General features: G+C 41.5%; 3 protein-coding genes across 3 annotated transcripts; 2 read left to right on the forward strand and 1 right to left on the reverse strand.

Annotated features, from left to right (window-relative positions):
- Positions 1-2,100: 2,100 nt before the first annotated feature.
- On the forward strand, positions 2,101-4,257 carry LOC135485033 (cytochrome c oxidase assembly protein COX20, mitochondrial-like). The gene is made up of 4 exons (XM_064766758.1): positions 2,101-2,234; positions 2,846-2,957; positions 3,279-3,342; positions 3,603-4,257. The coding sequence occupies exons 1-4, from the start codon at positions 2,196-2,198 to the stop codon at positions 3,733-3,735; spliced, it is 348 nt and encodes a 115-aa protein (XP_064622828.1). The 5' UTR covers positions 2,101-2,195; the 3' UTR covers positions 3,736-4,257.
- A 3,174-nt stretch (positions 4,258-7,431) lies between these two features.
- LOC135484115 (probable sodium/potassium-transporting ATPase subunit beta-3) lies at positions 7,432-10,146 on the reverse strand. The gene is made up of 5 exons (XM_064765246.1): positions 9,984-10,146; positions 9,757-9,879; positions 9,087-9,274; positions 8,667-8,723; positions 7,432-8,386 (listed from the first exon to the last, which is right to left on the reverse strand). Exons 1-5 carry the CDS (start codon positions 10,075-10,077, stop codon positions 8,165-8,167), a joined length of 684 nt encoding a protein of 227 aa, XP_064621316.1. The 5' UTR covers positions 10,078-10,146; the 3' UTR covers positions 7,432-8,164.
- Positions 10,147-11,301: 1,155 nt separating this feature from the next.
- LOC135484114 (aarF domain-containing protein kinase 1-like) lies at positions 11,302-15,523 on the forward strand. The gene is made up of 7 exons (XM_064765245.1): positions 11,302-11,680; positions 12,129-12,212; positions 12,533-12,736; positions 13,036-13,470; positions 13,849-13,992; positions 14,184-14,381; positions 14,742-15,523. Exons 1-7 carry the CDS (start codon positions 11,549-11,551, stop codon positions 15,075-15,077), a joined length of 1,533 nt encoding a protein of 510 aa, XP_064621315.1. The 5' UTR covers positions 11,302-11,548; the 3' UTR covers positions 15,078-15,523.
- The last annotated feature ends 1,318 nt before the right edge of the window (positions 15,524-16,841 follow it).

Consider the following 16,841-nt stretch of genomic DNA (forward strand, 5'->3'; position numbering starts at 1 on the left):
TTTAAAGAATCCTTCCCTAGTGATCACACAGTGAGCCGTTGTCAAAGCGTGTCATTCGACAATGGTGTCATGCATGCATGTTTTGTTACGGCTTACCAGGGACCCCAAATTTTTGATGATGATGATGTTCTCCATGAGTACATCTCCTTGGATAATAGGGGAGCAAAATGGTACCTTCTGTCATGACAATTTTGGACATATGTAATACTGAATTGATCGAGAAAAGTGTAATTTAAAAACGTCAACTTTTAGACGTTCCTGTATGAATGTATTTGTAAATCCTGTCTGTAAACTGAATAATTGGTAAAGTGTCTAAATAAATGAGATCTATAGACTCCATGACTTGGCAAAAAGAATGGCAAACCCAACTTTTAATCTTTGCCATGTCAAGGTCACCTCTTTTGTCATGCAAATAACATGTCTGAACTGCTCCTTTTGTCATGCTAACTGGCAGCCAGCTCTGTCCAGTGGCCATGAAAAATGTGGTTCTTTTGTTATTCAAATTGAGTCCTGCAAATCAACAGCAGTGACCAAACCTATTGTCAGCTAACATACAATAGCTATTCATGTATAATAAACATGATGAATGCATGAAGAGGTTTAGTGCTAACTCAAACCATTGTGGTGGAGTAGTTGAGTCTGTTGTGTTTGATCTCAATTTAGCATTGTGTTGCATAGGATACTTATCAGTGTTTCTTTGTGATATCTTGTAAAGAAGTTGACCATGTCTTAAAGAGATAATGCTACTATCCTATCTCCTGGTCCTCTTCTTGTATTGGGCTTTCGGAGTGGTGCAGCAAAAAATAATGTACAATGTATGTACTCATTTTAAAAATAAGCACCCCCTCTGTCAAATGTGTGGTGGAGATGGCGACTCCCTCCGATTGCGTAGGTTTTCTCCCGGTATGCGGGTTTCCTCCTACACGACTTTCCAATTCGTCATGTGTCTTCCTTGGAATGTAAAACAATAAAGTTTTTTTGAAAGAGAAACAGTTCTTTTTTCTTATTGACCGCCTCTAATAGAAACTTTTCACCGGAGCAGTCATGCTGACGAGATTTTGACCTTGACAAATAGGTCAAATAAAAGAACGCTTCCTATGTCCTACGCTTCCTATGGAAGTTGGAAATGACACACTTTTAGTGTTGTGACGAGTGGCAGTTTCAGTCACCCCTGAGGTCATCTCACCTTGTGGATTATGCATAAAGTTGCAATGACATTGGACTACATAGCGTACTAACCTTTGCACCCCAAGGAGAAGAGCCCATTGATTATAATCTTCGTTATGAATCCTGGCTAACAGGAGCCAAAGGCTGCAGAGCCCCCCCCCCTTCACAAATCCTAGAGGGGGCTGTGAGTTGATGCTTGCTTCTCCGGCCCTGCACAGAGTACAGGACAGATCATGCCTGTAACCAGGTAACACGTTCTTCATACTTACCTTATCTGACAGTCTTCCCTGAAGATATGCTCACCACAGCGAATTCGAATTCGAATTGAGCTCGGTCGAGTCTGTGAGAAAAAGAGGAGAAACTGTCTCTGTATTATAGGCTTCAGGCAGGAACCATAATTATAGGCTATATAGGCCTATTAAATGTAGGCTATATAGGACTGACATATAGTGACAAGTACTTGGACTTGGTGATTGCAGATTTAGACCACCACGTGACGCATAGTGTATCAAGATACAATGCAGTTTAGCAAAGTAGCCAGTGAAAGGCACAGGGAACAGGATTGATTACTGAATACCACATGCCCACATGCCATCACATGACCCCAAGGCCAAGAAAACGCTTAGACAATGCTTTAAAACGTCTTGCACTTGCAGAAAGTATGATATTCTCATCTGGAGCAGGCAGATTCCTCCATATCAAAATTGCCGCACTATTTGATCTATGATTAATACATGAATATTAATGAAGGTCCCTGGCGCTTTGGCCTCTACCTTACAGTAGGCCCTACTCACTACTGTCGTACACATGTCAGAACTTTAGTTTCATAGTTTCCCGCAAGAAGAATGAGAAGGTCACCTGATAGGGAATTCTTCAGTCCGTCAACGCATGCGCCATGAACACTACCACTTCCCACAGAATTGGGGGACGAATTAATGATCAGCCAACAAGCTATCTAATATTTCTATTCCTATTTTAATATATAATCCTGTCAAACCTGACTTTCTACCGTTATATTTTGATCCAGAATGCCTGATGGATTGGACGATGATGACTCTCAGCTCAAGGTATACTATGACCGGATTGTTGAAGAATGAAAACTATTTCTGTTGCAATCAGATCATTCAAATCGAGATCCTGCTCATTTTCATCTTCATTTGACATTCATTTAAAATCATTAGTTGTCATTTAGTGATTCATATATAAATTCAGCTCTGACATTCACAATTCACATCAGGGTTCTCCAAGGTAGGGTGGTACCCTTGGCATTCAAGTGTTTGCCGGTACTAGGTAACGATGTCACAAGTTTGGGTGATCTGCAATTTAAGGTAGGTATACAGGGTGGCCCGAGGCGATAGAATAGAAGAAATTCGAAGAAGTCGAATCAGAGCCAAAACAAATCAAATGCGCACACATAGAACACGTCAGAAGGCCTAAGCCGACTTGGGACAATGCCTAGAGACACGGCGATCCTTTGTTCAAGGTGAAACGCAGGTAATGTTGCTCTTCCAAGGTAGGGTAGTAAGCTGCCAAGGTAAGGTGGGCCGCCCAAACAAATGGCCTTGTGCAGAAACTTGAGTAGGGTCTATAGCATCACACCTTTTTTACAGTAACAGTCCAAGCCGTAATTTCACAAGAACTTAATTAAATACCTATATTTTTGTCTTTTCTATTTCAGAGTTTAAAGCTGTTTGGTTTAGACTATGGGAAAGTACCATGTATGAAGCAGTCCTTGCTTACTGGAATAGGAAGTGGTCTGGGCATTGGAATTGTTTCCTTCTTGATGACAAGTGAGTATAAAATTCAAATGGTTAGTAATACATCTGTCACATCGCTATCTTCTGCAGAACAAAGATTTTCAGAAGTCCTAGTGTTCTCAGCTGCCTATTTTTAACTCTCGTGCCATCAGAACAAATTTAAGTTTTTACATTGCCTACCAGACGAAAAGTTTATGAAAACTTCAACCTCAAGAAAATCTAAGCTTACCATCTCTCCTTAAGAATCTAGTGTCAAAAATTGGGAGAACATTAACAATTGATTAATGATTGTATTCCTTTCTTTGTAACATTTTGATTCAGCTTAATACTGCATATAAACCTTCACTATTTCAGGCAATCCAAGGCGTGCTACTAACTATGGATTTGGATCTTATATTGCTATCACTATGGGAACATGGTAAGAACATGGAAGACATGTTGTCAGTTGAGAGTACTATTTCATCACTACCACTGCGAATTTCACCAATAACTGAGATTTGCAGAAATAAAAATTTCTAAAAAGTACTTTGCAGTTGGAAACACTGAGAGAATTTGTAATCCGAAAAAATAATGGTGAAAATAGGTAAAAATTCAACCCAATAAGTTACTCTGTAATCCGTATTTTCGAAGAAAAAAACAAAGCAAGTTTCCATTGAATCAAACTTTCTGTCTTTCCAGGATATACTGTAGATATCGGTGGTCACAGCAGCGGTTTCAGGCACGGATGTTAAAGAAAGGGATTGAAAACAAACTTTTATATGAAGGGACCGAATTTGAAAAACAATTTGAAAAAGACAGTGAGGAAGTATGACAAAAGTTCTTATGAATATAAGACAATGAATTAAGTGCAAACAAATGTGAGAGGACTTTCTTTAGGGACTTTGATTCACAGGACTTTGATTCACGTGTCTGAGGCAAAGATTTGGCTTTGGAGCAGTCACATCAGTGTTTCTCTAGATATTGGGTCGTGTGAATAAAGGCTAAATAAATGCAGATGCTTTTACTAAGACTAGTAAATCCGTTTATGCTTTTACTAAGATGAGTAAATGCTTCAACTTAGTCTTGTACAATAAATGCCTAGTGTAAATGCACATTAAGCTTTTGATTAAAAGCATTTACTAGTCTTTATTCATATTATCCGTGGTCTGCTTTGTGTGCTGACAATTCCAGTTGGCGTTTGAGTCCGTCGATAGCTGCTTCATACAGAGTTCAATCCATGTGTGTACATCAATTCACCATTGAAGCTCAAATGTTATGCTGCAGTATCATGTGTGCTCTTTGTATTTTATACAGTTGAATGATGTGTGTCTTGGCAGATTTTGTTTGCTATGAGAATAACATTTATTTATATAAAACGCTTTGTTATCTCTATTCTATATTTAACTCATCAGCGAGACATGTCTCTGGTGGCAAACACATCAGTGAGATGGCTGTGGCACGTCTCTGATGACTTAACACACCAGTGAGTTGGTTATTCCTGTCTTTGATAGCTACGGTAAACACATCAGTGAGAGTTATGACATGTCTCTGATGGCTAAATACATCAGTGAGATGGTTGTGACATGTCTCTGGTGGCAAACACATCAGTGAGATGGCTGTGATCCGTCTCTGACGGCTAAACACATCATTGAGATGGTTGTGACATGTCTCTGGTGGCTAAACACATCAGTTAGATGGCTGTGACATGTCTCTGACGGCTGATCACAACAGGGAGATGGCTATGATCCATCTCTGGTAGCGAAACACATCGGTGAGATGGCTGTGATCCGTCTCTGGTAGCTAAACACACCAATTAGATGGTTGTGACATGTCTATGGTACATACACACATCAGTGAGATGGCTGTGATCCGTCTCTGATAGCTAAATGCACCAATGAGATGGTTGTGACATGTCTATGGTAGGTACACACATCAGTGAGATGGATGTGATCCGTCTTTGGTAGCTAAACACATCAGTGAGATGGTTGTGACGCATCCCTTGTTGCTTTGCAATTTGAGGGTGCCTTGCATTACTAACATAGTTGTTTAGAGACACCCTGCAGACAAAAAATACTTTTCATTTTCTCAATGCCCTTTGTGTCAAACATATCGATCTGACAGAATTGATCGAAACATTTTTTGTACTGACGGCTTGTCGCTACAGCACACGCTTGCATCCAGTATTAGGCATCAGCCACTACCGCTTAACATTGATGATATGTGCCAAACAAAGGGTTTGGTTCGTGCGACCGACACCAGTGCACAGCCTACACCACTGACCCCTGCACCAGGATATAAGACAGAAATTCTGACCCGCAGACACCAATGTCGAAGAAAAACTGTGGGGAACACAGCATGGCCTCGAAGCGACAGCTAGACCACTTCACCTCCGCCACAGGACTGAAGTTGTAGTTTGAGAACGCAGAAGAAGAATGAGGTTCATTCACCGCGCTACATGGAGATGTGACTTCCTTTTTCCCTTTCACTGCTAGCCATTCCTTCTTCGTATTAGTGATAAGTTCTTGAATCCCAAAGTCAAAGTGCTTCTTCGAAGACTTGAGAATAGCCATGTAATCATGGCCATTTATTTTGGCTTACCATGCCATGTGTTTCTATTGCTATCTTTTAGGGCCATCTCTAGTCATGATGGTCATAGTCTACGTTCGATACATTCTTCTGATGATATTTCGTGTGCCAAGGACGATCGTAGTTTTCATGATGACATTTCTTTACGGACATTTAATTATCATTTAACGAATAGGACATTGGCACTTTCAATTCCACGTGTTGAGTAGACCTCAGAGTTCGTAGACGTGCATGATTGACTCTATTACGCAACAGTTATTTCTCTCTATATATATACACACGTTCCTTTTGATGTTCACTCATCTGACAAATATCTTCCTCCACATAGCACGTGTGTGATCAAACTTGTCACTCGTCTTCTTCATTCGAAATACATGTACATGTTCTCTATACACGATCTCTTCTGTTTACTTGCCCTACCTATTTTTTACATAAATGTCTCTCTAATATTCCCGTTTTCTGTTTACCTGATGATATATACATGTTGGTATCATACGACAGACATCTTTTACCTATCTGACAAATCTTGTTCTCCTTAGCATCTGCGAGGTTTTCGATATATGCAATAATAAGTCCTTGTGTATCTTGGTCTTGGTGTATAACTTCTCAGTTCGTGACGTGTCGTACCTTTCCTCACTGAGCTCACCGTAAGACCAGTGCTGCGATAATAATCGGTGCGGTCTCGTTACACGCCTGCAGAAAATTGATTAACGAATGCTGCGTCGGCGCTCAAGATGGTTTATGATACAGCATTCTATACCAAACATGATAGTTTCATGATCATCACACCTCTCCTGTCGGGTTTTGTCACTTCTCGAATCGCATGTGTGGTGTTTTCCCTCGAGACAAAAGGATGCCGCACTGTGGGAACCTGTCAGAACGGTGACCGGCTAATAGTAAAGTGTCACATAGATCCACGAAAATATCATTGTCTTGCGACAGGCAAGAGAGCAGGTTGCCATCTGTTCGCCAGGAAGGTGAGTTCTTTTTCATATCCAAAGAGCATTTATGGATGCAGGGGTAGCTCATCATCAGGGCAATGGCAATTTGGAGATGGTGGACTCTGATCCCAAAGCTGGTGGATAACATTCGCGCAGCTCTGGTCTGTAAGGCATTTATAGAGTACGGGAAAAAAACCGAAAAACGAACCCCGGAGAGATGTCACCCATGCCCGTTATAGCCTTGTCTGCAATTCCAAAGAACAGAAAACGCATACCTTTTTGCTGAACTTGGTTATACATATGACGTGATGTGAGAGTCGCGTAACGACTATCAATCCTCTATTTGTCTTTTGATAAGGGTCTTGAAAAACCAACACAAATATGCACCTTCTACAACATGGGATTTATCTAGGACTGGGACTTTTGCAAACTCGAACGCCTTGCGGGGTTTTTCAGTGCCCTGAAAAACCACGACGGGGTGCATATTAAAGTGTTGGCTGAAGAATTCTAAACGGATTTCAAAAGCATAAAACCCCTCATTGCAGTTTTACAGTTCACATCAGTACCATCGCAAGTATCGGCACCAAGGACAAAACGCTTCCTTTGTTCCTCCTGTTACCCTTTCAGCATCGGACGACTGGTATTTCGATGAGCGCAGCATGTTTGTGGCATTCTGGAAAGATGGTTCCTTTTTTACTGCAGATACAGTACTGATATACCATCATAATTTCAGCGATAATACTTTTCGTCTATATCGCAATTCGTCGATAGAACGGCCTAAAAACGCAAAGCCTTTATCAAATCCCCTGGTTGGGGAAATGAAGTTTCTATATACAAGTGTATTGAATAAAACGAGAAAGATATTCGTGTTCTCGCTGCACTTTGATAAACGTTTACACACTCTATCTTGGCGTAAATGTGACGCCTCAGTGCATGCAAAGGACACTCAATTTTATTTCCACAATCGTGTAGTAATCGTCGTATATATCGTGAAGAAACAGTTCAGGAGATGTTTTTATATAATCAAGCTTTACAGGACATCGTATAAAACAAATACTATACACTTCGGCAAAGGCAGAATGGTCGCTGATGGTTCCAATCACTGTCTACAACGTTCCGTTGGCAACAGAAACTGTGGGACAAGACTCGCTCTGAATGGGGACATATTCACCTACGTTTTGAATCGTGAGAAAGTCATAGTTTGTCAATTTCGCAGCAGTCTTGATTACGCAGTTGCGCAAGTCGAAGTATATCATGGTGGCGTTCTTAGAACAGCCATTGCTACGCTTGGGTTCCAGCTTATTTTTGCTGATGTTTTAAACCAATATATCCGTCATTTGACAGTGATTATTTCAATCAGTGAAAACATATCTGGGCGCGTGAGGAAAATTTTTCTCATACCACCAATGAGATACAGGAACCATTTTAAACCACATAATACAATATGTGATGAATTTGTGAGTTTTAATGTTCGTACCGATGATGACAAGAAACTGCACTTCGGTATCAACGCAGTTGTCCGGTATATTATATAGTAGCTTGACAACGAATTGTCATGCGCCGGCCACGTGGTGTTAAAGGGTCATGTAAGCATTCCACGAATCCAAGTTACAATTTTGTGTTAGCTTATTGTTGCCTTTTTCTTGCACTTCCGACTGATTTCCCATGAGACATGTAGCAGACGAAGATAAACTTTTTGTAGTTTTTGTTGAAGAGAGCTACATTTGGTCTCGTCTATCTCATCAGTATTTCGAATGTAATATTGCCGACCTCGCCGGAAGAATCCGTGGCGGAACACGCCAACTTGACCAGGGTCCCGCGGGTGAGGCCCTTGAACTTGACCGCCACTGACGGCAGCATGTAGTTGGCCTGGTTCAGGAAGGGGAAGTACTTCGAGTCAACGACTTGGGATGGATAGTAGTAGACCTTTCCCATGTTGCTCCTGTCGATAGGTTCCTGTAAAGATGAGAAAAACATGGTTTAAGTTAGGTAATGGCTTTGCGGATGTTGACAACTGTCGGTTTCACGTTTCTGTCTCATTAGGCATTCCACATGAATTGTCATTGGATCAAACCGTAGAATATAACTCCGGACGCAGAAGATTCTGCACCACACCTCTCCAAACTGGGAAGAGGACTTTCTGGTTTTGCAGCGATAGTCCTACGGTCTCGAACTATCGGATTTACGCCTCTGTAATCAGTTTAGTCGCGAAACCCGCCTAGTTTGGCAAACGTACCCTTCCGCTACAGGTGATCTTGATCCTGGAGTAGTTTCTGGGTTTCCATCCGAGAAGCTGAAACAGAGAATAAATGCAGATAATTTTGGCCGAACTTATTTGGTGGGGAAGTAGGCACAAACTCAATTAAAAAGGCGACGTAGAACCCCTTTTCCATACACGTCCCCTTTTATTTGCTCGCAGTCGGCATTTGCATCGACGTAATGACGTACTCTTGGCCCCCTTACCATTAGAATCCGTGGTGAGGCTGGTCTATACTGCGTCCGAAGTATACCTACATGCGGCCAGCCTTATCCTAGGCATCGTAGTATAATACAGGAAGACCGATTGACTTCGAGACATGCACGTGTCGTCATGAGACTGTTCATCATTACAATTCATCATTCAAAGACTTTCCAACACTTTCTCATAAACACTCACACGCCCAAGACGGAGTATGACACAGGGCTCCCCGCTACTATAGCCATAGTTCTCTTGGGCGTTGCAGGGTCCCAGCGAGGCGATGTCGAAGCGACAGACAGCTTCTTGTGGCATGGTCTCCGGGCGCAACGAGAAAGGACTACAGTCGTACACATTGTTGGTGTCGTCCAGGCGCCTGGTGACGTATTCTGTGAATGAGTGAAGAAGGAATTATTAGGGGAGAATATAACGGGGCTGTATCTTATGTTGACCAGAATACTGAATAATGGGTTTTAGGATGTCATGCTTCCAGATCACGCTGTTTTTGTAGGTTAACAATTGTTCAGTGCCATTTTCCTTGGCAGGACTTGGGCGGTTAGTCGGCCACACCAAAGAGATTGATGAAATAACGCTAAATCTGCTGACAGGGCTTCTTTCAAGGTGGTAGCTTCTGTCTTGATCGAAGAAACTAAACCAGAAAAGAGTTTTCTGCCAAATAAAATGACGTCAAGCGAATTGTGACAGAACTAGTTTCCTCAGACAAACCACTCCAATTAACCAGAGCATATACTGTTACTGGCATTACTGTTGATAGCATTACTCTCTAGGGAGCGGTGGTCATGGTTATACCTGATCAGCACCATGAAAACCACAGCGCGTGGAGTGTAACTTTGGGACGAACGGCGCCTACCTGCTTTGAGATATGACTCTAGTCTCCAGACGTGGTCTCGGTAGGTCGATGGGTCATCAACGGTGATCTCAAGCGTGGAGTCCCGGATGTTATGCACGTTTGGGCGGGGCCAAAACATCAGACCTGGTGATAAAGGAAATGTGTTTTTTTATCAATTTGTCAGTAGGAATAATGTAGTAATGTCCCAGACTTGACTTGCCAAGATTGCGTCTGTCAACAGAACCTACCGGGTATGTCTCTCCGTATACCATTTCCAAACGATAACACCTCCAGACACAGACCAAGAAGGACAGAAATTCGGACGAGGACAATGCAAGCCATAACGCTACGCTGAAAGCATCCACAGTAGGCCTACTCATAACCTGATAGAAGTACATGTATCTAGACTGGCCTTGAGTAATGTCGTCTTTAATTAATAGACGAAACATTTAAAGATCTAGTACGCCCAATACTTTGCACTAACCGAGATTTTTGTCAATAATATTGGGTTCAGTTTGGGACATCATTGGTCAGAGTGTAGATCTACGTCCCGCGAATGTTTATCAAAGTTTGCTGGGCATGGGGTATGTGTACGTGTGTGACAATTAAAGCAGGAACATCTAACTTTCCGAGGCTGTGCTGGTCTACCTTTAATGGAATGAATGTCGTTATTAACAAATACAATGTAATTAACCCTTGTCCTTTGATGTAGATATTCTTATAGGTCACATTAAGAATCTGGTTTAATAGAGTTACTTGTAGTCATCAGGTCAGATGTTCATGTTCCATTTCAGTATGAATGGGGGAGACTGATCTTCGTTTACTGTGTTGGGTCCTTTATCTGGCCATACATGTATTCCCCATTTCGGTCATATAATGGACGAAGTCACAACCAGAAGGCTCGTCCCATCCTGACATAACCTTCTCCCCTCTCGATATTTTTGTAAACGAGGTACAGGAGTATCAAACACCAGTATCTCAGGATGCACTCGTCCTTGACCTTGTTACAATTCTGATTAATTTCGTCACTGTGCGAGTTTGATAAACGAGGTACAGGAGTATCAAACACCTGTATCTCAGGATGCACTCGTCCTTGACCTTGTTACAATTCTGATTAATTTCGTCACTGTGCGAGTTTGAGCCATTTCAATTCTCGAGTCCAGGGCTTAATTTCAATTACCGTTTTAAGGATTATCTCCTCATAAATATACAATAAAACTAACGGTAAATCACTAGTTTACTAAATTATTTTAAGAAATGGAAGATTTACGACCTAAATCAATCGTGGAGACGAGTTATGTAGTGCACCTGAAATCGAGAATGTATGAAAAGGTTTTGCTGTCGTGCAACCACCACCAGAACCACTTCTGCATTTTCTGATTTTACATAAACTGTTATTTGTTGTCATTTTGTGTGAATTGCATAGAAAATGGAATTTTAAACCTTACTGACATAACCATTAATCAGCCTTTAATCATCCACCACCAGAATAACGTAGATTGACGTGAATCAGTGGTGTTAATTAGTGAAAAAATCAGGTGTGTTAATTAGTGAAAAAAAACTTGTAGGCCTGTACATGTAAATTGTACACACACACATGTCACACTTTCCTACAGAAACTTTTTGAACATGAATGTCACACTAAAAGGACAGAATTAGTGTCATTTGACATGAAGATCATCACTCGCACTTTTGGACGAATTCCTCATATCAGTCATCTGTCAATAGTGACAATAACGATAGACAAATTTGATTTATTGAAGTGTCTACAACATTCAATGACCTTCAACTGTTTTAAGTGAACGTAAACGCCATGCTGAGGCAACTTACAAAAAGTGTTGCAGTAGCTGCAGTGGCAGGGTCTGGAGGATTTGTGGTCCAAAAGTCAGGTTTAGTGGATGTGAAGTCAACAGGGATATTTAGATTTGGACGGGCTGCTCTTTTTGTAAGTAATAGCGTAGTATCCAAGTATGGTAACATCGCATGCTTTGGCCTGTTGTCTGTTATTCACTTATTGCCAACATCACATTTGTACATCACAAATATTGCCAGATTTTCATGGGAAATTATGGCATGACCTTAAGCGATAAAAGGACTCTTCGATATAGATTTAGGATGTGAAAGATATATTCATGAATTGAAACTGTGTTCTGAGTGACACATTTCATTCCTTTTCATTCATTTTCAGAAACTGTTAGCAATGAACCAACATAGAAAGAACCTTATTTCTTTGGTATCATTCTGAGATCTGACCTAGGAAACCTGCAGTCAACCGTCATTAAACTTGAAATCAATAAAAACCTTTGCAAAGCATTCCATGGAAATGCCTACCATCATGCTTTAAATCATCCCAATCCTTGTCCTCAGTTTTGGCTATTTTTCACTAATTTCAGATAACGGGCATTGGCTGGGATTATAAGAAAACACTGAAGGGACTTGATACTGAAAGTGAAGAGTATGTGGTAATTAAGTCAAAGGTAAGCACATGTAGTATTCTGGTCAGAGGCCATCATCGTTTTATCTTTTCTTAAGTAAGTGAGAAAGGAGGGGTCCTGCATTCTGGCCACAGCAATGTCTTGATCCTTGATAAAAATTGCTGGACTCCCAAAGTGCAGGGGTTGATAAATGTTGATGAATGTGTGAGTGAAAAGATTGAGGTTTTTTCTTTGAAGAGTTCAATTCAATTTCCATGAACAATTAGGGACTCCAATCAGGTCATCACTCTTTTTTTGAAAGGACAGCATTTGTCGGAGCCAATGCTTGATGGAGAGGTTTTACATTATGTTCCTTCTTATAGCTTCATCTCCGATCTGCTGAGAAGTTGCGTGAACTATGCTGTCTCAATGGAGGCTGTTTTATCAAAGTCGGCCAGCATCTCGGGGCATTGGATTACTTGCTACCACCAGAGTATGTCAGCACGTTGAAAGTCTTACACAGCGATGCACCCCAGACACCGGTCAATCGACTTCAGAAAGTCATCAAGGAAGACCTTGGAAAAGACGTTAGTAATTGATACATTCTGGTTAGAAATCATGTACTTTTGAAATTGAAATGTAGAGGTCTGTAGTATGTAGAATCCTGTAAACTTTTATCCATTTTGATTCTAGCGTCATTGTATAATATTATATGCATGCATTGGGTAATGATACGCAGATGAGCATAATATGACGGAAGTCTCCCTGTGGAGCAAAAATGAGATATCCTTATGTCTGGAGATTTTCTTAGCATTCAAAGGTGACATTTGGAATGTCGGTATGTGATTATCATGTCTTCTTCATAATGCATAATTTTTCATTCCAGGTTGATGAACTGTTTACAAGTTTTGAGAACGAGCCACTCGGGGCTGCGTCCCTCGCTCAGGTCCATAAAGCTACTCTCAAAGATGGCCGAGTAGTGGCCGTCAAGATCCAACATCCTGATGTCCAGTCGCATGCTGCCATTGACATGAAGTGTATGGAAATCCTAGTCAAAGCTGTGGCATGGGCCTTTCCCGAGTTCCAGTTCATGTGGTTAGCAGAGGAGACAAAGAAAAATCTTCCAAAGGAGTTGGATTTCTTACACGAAGGCAGGAACTGTGAGAAGATGGGGAAGATGTTCAGCAGGTTTACGTTTTTGAAAGTTCCCAAGATATACTGGGATTTGTCTACGAAACGCATCCTGACGATGGAGTTCTGTGAAGGGGGTAAAGTCAATGACAGGGAATATATGGATAGGCATGGGATATCAGTGAATGAGGTGAGTTACAATGTTGTATCCTTTTTGTTACAGATCTGAGATGGTTCTTAGATATTTGGCCTACTTGAGAACTAGGGACCAGAATTTTGACTTTCAATCTACATAAACTCCTTACTGAATGTTAGTGCCATATTGATAGCAAACTCTCGAAACTGAATGGCATTGCAATGGGGTACCAGGAAAACTTCAGCCACCATTTACATGCCACTGACTGTCACTGGGGTATTGCATTTTTGTGACAGAGTTGCGACATCAATATAGTCTGAGTTTGACATTATTTTGACCCATACTCATTGCCACCTATTGGGTGCCAATATATGTACCCTATTACAGTGTTTTTCTTCTTCTGAGAATGAGAATATTTCCGTTTTGTTACAGGTTTCTTCTAAACTTGGCAAGCTCTACAGCGAGATGATATTTGTCAAAGGTTACATCCACTGTGATCCCCATCCTGGCAATGTGCTCGTCCACAAGACCAATCAAGGCACCAAGCTTGTGCTTCTTGACCATGGTTTATATCAGGTAAAAAGTGTTTCGGACCTATTTTCTGGGAAAAGATAGTGCCAATGACTTTTGTCTAAGCTATGTCATGCCAATGCAGTTGACCTGTGTAATCGAGACAGTGCACAGTTAAAGACAATGTTTGTTCATCCAGAACGTGCTGTGTTGTTATTGTTAAGACTTTGACTGAATGTGAAAACTTGTAATTCCAGACTTTGACCGATGAGTTCCGAATCAGTTATTGCCATTTATGGACGTCAATCATCAATGCGGACGTGAACGGCATCAAGCACTATGCAGACAAGATGGGATGTGGTCACGTGTTTGGTCTATTTGCCTGTGTGCTGACAGCAAGGTCATGGGAGGCCGTGTCAGCAGGGGTGAACAAGACAAATTTCACAGAAGCAGAGGTATGTCCATCAGGGTGGCAGGCGGAGGGTGTTATTTCAGAAAAGATCAAGATCACTGACTCAGACAAAGGAATGTTCAAGTGCTCATGAGTGCCTTAAAAGGGCTCGATACTTAAAACTTACAACTTCTAGCTACAAGAACATAATATGAGATTGGATATCTCAGATTTTATACCTACTTTCAAATAAGTTTGGTATCAGTCCTAAACAGAAACACTCACAACTTCGGGTAGTAGTATTCAGATGATGTGATCTTAGATTTGGATCTCAACTTGGGATTTATGTCAGTTTCCATTCATCAGAAATATCTCCTTGCCATTCAATCCTCGTTGTTAACTGTCATCCTTATCATGATTTCAGGGTGATGAAATCAAATCAGAGGCAAGTCGTTACCTGCCGGAGATCGCCGACATCTTGAACAGCGTCCCGAGGGAGATGTTACTCATCCTGAAGACCAACGATCTCCTCCGTGGGATCGAGAGTGTGCTACGAACGAGAGCGAGTTCAAGTTCGTTCATCACCATGGCTAAGTGCTGCACCCGTGCTGTGGCAAATTACGATCAAATGTTATGCAACTCGTGGACATCGAGGTTTAGAATTTCTGTCCGTCTGCAGTGGAGCCTGCTGAAGATTCAAATCTATGAACTATTCTTGTATGCAAGAACATTGATTTCTAGAAAGAATACATTATTATGATGATTGTAATAGATTAGGATAAAGTCATAACCATTAGGATAATATCATAATATTGAATTCTGCCTAAGGACATAACTGGTCTCTTGATTAGCCTCATCTTAAAAGGTGAGGCAGTTCTTCTCCCTTTATCTGTTGATTTTGGAGAAGCAAAATACCGAGTGATTTTACAACAGGTGCATTGGAGATTTTAAACGAATGTCATTGTAACAAAACAAAGTGATTTTGATGTGAAAATTTGAAACTGCCTTGTTTGGCATTCTCATGCTGCATCTCTGTGATAAAGTTAGCTCCTCCACTGGGATTTCAGTGAGTCTTTTCTGTGTAAGATAAGTTATTTTATTGCTGTAAAATAATATGCATTTTATCAAGAATTAAAAAAGAATTCTTGATTTTACATATTTAAGTCACTTGGTACTTTTGTACTTGTTTGTTGATGAAGAATAAAAACGGGTTTCTGAACATTGGTCTTCTTCTAATTTTGTGGTCATCCTCATTTCATAACTATATGACTGAGCATTTCAATCACCAAGGGTTAAGATCAGTCTGGCCCTCCGTGGTGTATTGGGATAGCATCAGAGCCACGTGAAACAATAACTGTTTACTCATTTGTATATGCAATGACCATTGACGAAACAGTTTGAACTCGAGCTCCGCTCTTTGGCCACTAACACTGCACTTACAACATGTGTCCTCCACTTTCTGCCCCTAATGGCTTGCTGGTGCTGATAACCAGATCTACACCTCCACTGCTCTGCCCCTGATTGGCTTGCTGGTGCTGATTTATACCAGATCTACACCTCCACTGCTCTGCCTCTGATTGGCTTGCTTTCTCTTCAACCAGAGACTCGAATTTTCCCTGCATAACTATTCACTCATTTGCGTGTGGAGTGACCATTGACAATACAGCTTGAACTCCACTACTCTGCCACGAAGACTGCACTTTCTTCGTTAATTGAAACCAGACTGTGACCTTGGCTGTTCCACCCTTTGAACTAGATGTTCACCAATACTAGTAACCAGGTTTGCACCATCGCTGCTCTGCCTCCTGTGACCCACTTTCTCTGTGACAAGGTGAGATTTTTACCTTACTGTTCCACCCCCAATAACTTCACTACTCTGGCACTTGTGACCTCTGCTGTCGGCCCCTCGGACCACACTTTCACCTATACTGGTGACCACAGAACAAGCTGATAGTGGTGACCAAGGCAATATTTTTACCTTACTTTTCTCCCCCAACAACTTCACTACTCTGGCACTTGTGACCTCTGCTGTTCGGCCCTTGGACCATACTTTCACCTATACTGGTGACCACAGAACAAGCTGATAGTGGTGACCAGATCAACACCTGCACTGCTGTACTCCCAATGCAACTTGCACCGAGAGCAGTCTCTCAATCCTGCAACTTGACATTTCAACTGTGTCACCACATCCCTCTAGGCATTAAGGTCTTGAGCTGTCTGTGTCAACAAGTCTCTTGCAACTCCAGTGCTCTCTGCATTACAGGCTACAATATCGTATCCAGTGAGTCCTGCATCCTCTTCGCTGCTTGCCCACATTCTTGGGAAGTCTTGCTGACTCCATTTGACATACGTGCCCAAACCAACGTAGTGTGCTCTTTACACCAACAGCGAGAATGGGGGTTGACGCGTTCTTCTCCTGAACTCATAGTTCCTGACACAATCGAACCAACTGATCTTTAGAATGGCATAGAAAGCTCATGTCAAAGGCATCCAGCCTTTTTCCTCCACCACCACTCTATAGACC

Source organism: Lineus longissimus, chromosome 3 (assembly GCF_910592395.1).
Source record: "Lineus longissimus chromosome 3, tnLinLong1.2, whole genome shotgun sequence".
In the NCBI taxonomy this organism is placed as follows: Eukaryota; Metazoa; Nemertea; class Pilidiophora; order Heteronemertea; family Lineidae; genus Lineus; species Lineus longissimus.

Bases quoted from the DNA above. Each gene is read 5' to 3' on its own strand.
- LOC135485033 (XM_064766758.1), top strand. From the start codon at position 2,196: ATGCCTGATGGATTGGACGATGATGACTCTCAGCTCAAG. The intron at 2,958-3,278 runs GTGAGTATAAAA...TCACTATTTCAG, and splicing joins TGTTTCCTTCTTGATGACAA to GCAATCCAAGGCGTGCTACT. The intron at 3,343-3,602 runs GTAAGAACATGG...CTGTCTTTCCAG, and splicing joins GCTATCACTATGGGAACATG to GATATACTGTAGATATCGGT.
- LOC135484115 (XM_064765246.1), bottom strand. From the start codon at position 10,077: ATGGCTTGCATTGTCCTCGTCCGAATTTCTGTCCTTCTTGGTCTGTGT. The intron at 9,880-9,983 runs GTAGGTTCTGTT...CTTTATCACCAG, and splicing joins TATACGGAGAGACATACCCG to GTCTGATGTTTTGGCCCCGC. The intron at 8,387-8,666 runs GTACGTTTGCCA...TCATCTTTACAG, and splicing joins AGATCACCTGTAGCGGAAGG to GAACCTATCGACAGGAGCAA.
- LOC135484114 (XM_064765245.1), top strand. From the start codon at position 11,549: ATGCTGAGGCAACTTACAAAAAGTGTTGCAGTAGCTGCAGTGGCAGGG. The intron at 12,213-12,532 runs GTAAGCACATGT...TCCTTCTTATAG, and splicing joins ATGTGGTAATTAAGTCAAAG to CTTCATCTCCGATCTGCTGA. The intron at 14,382-14,741 runs GTATGTCCATCA...TCATGATTTCAG, and splicing joins CAAATTTCACAGAAGCAGAG to GGTGATGAAATCAAATCAGA.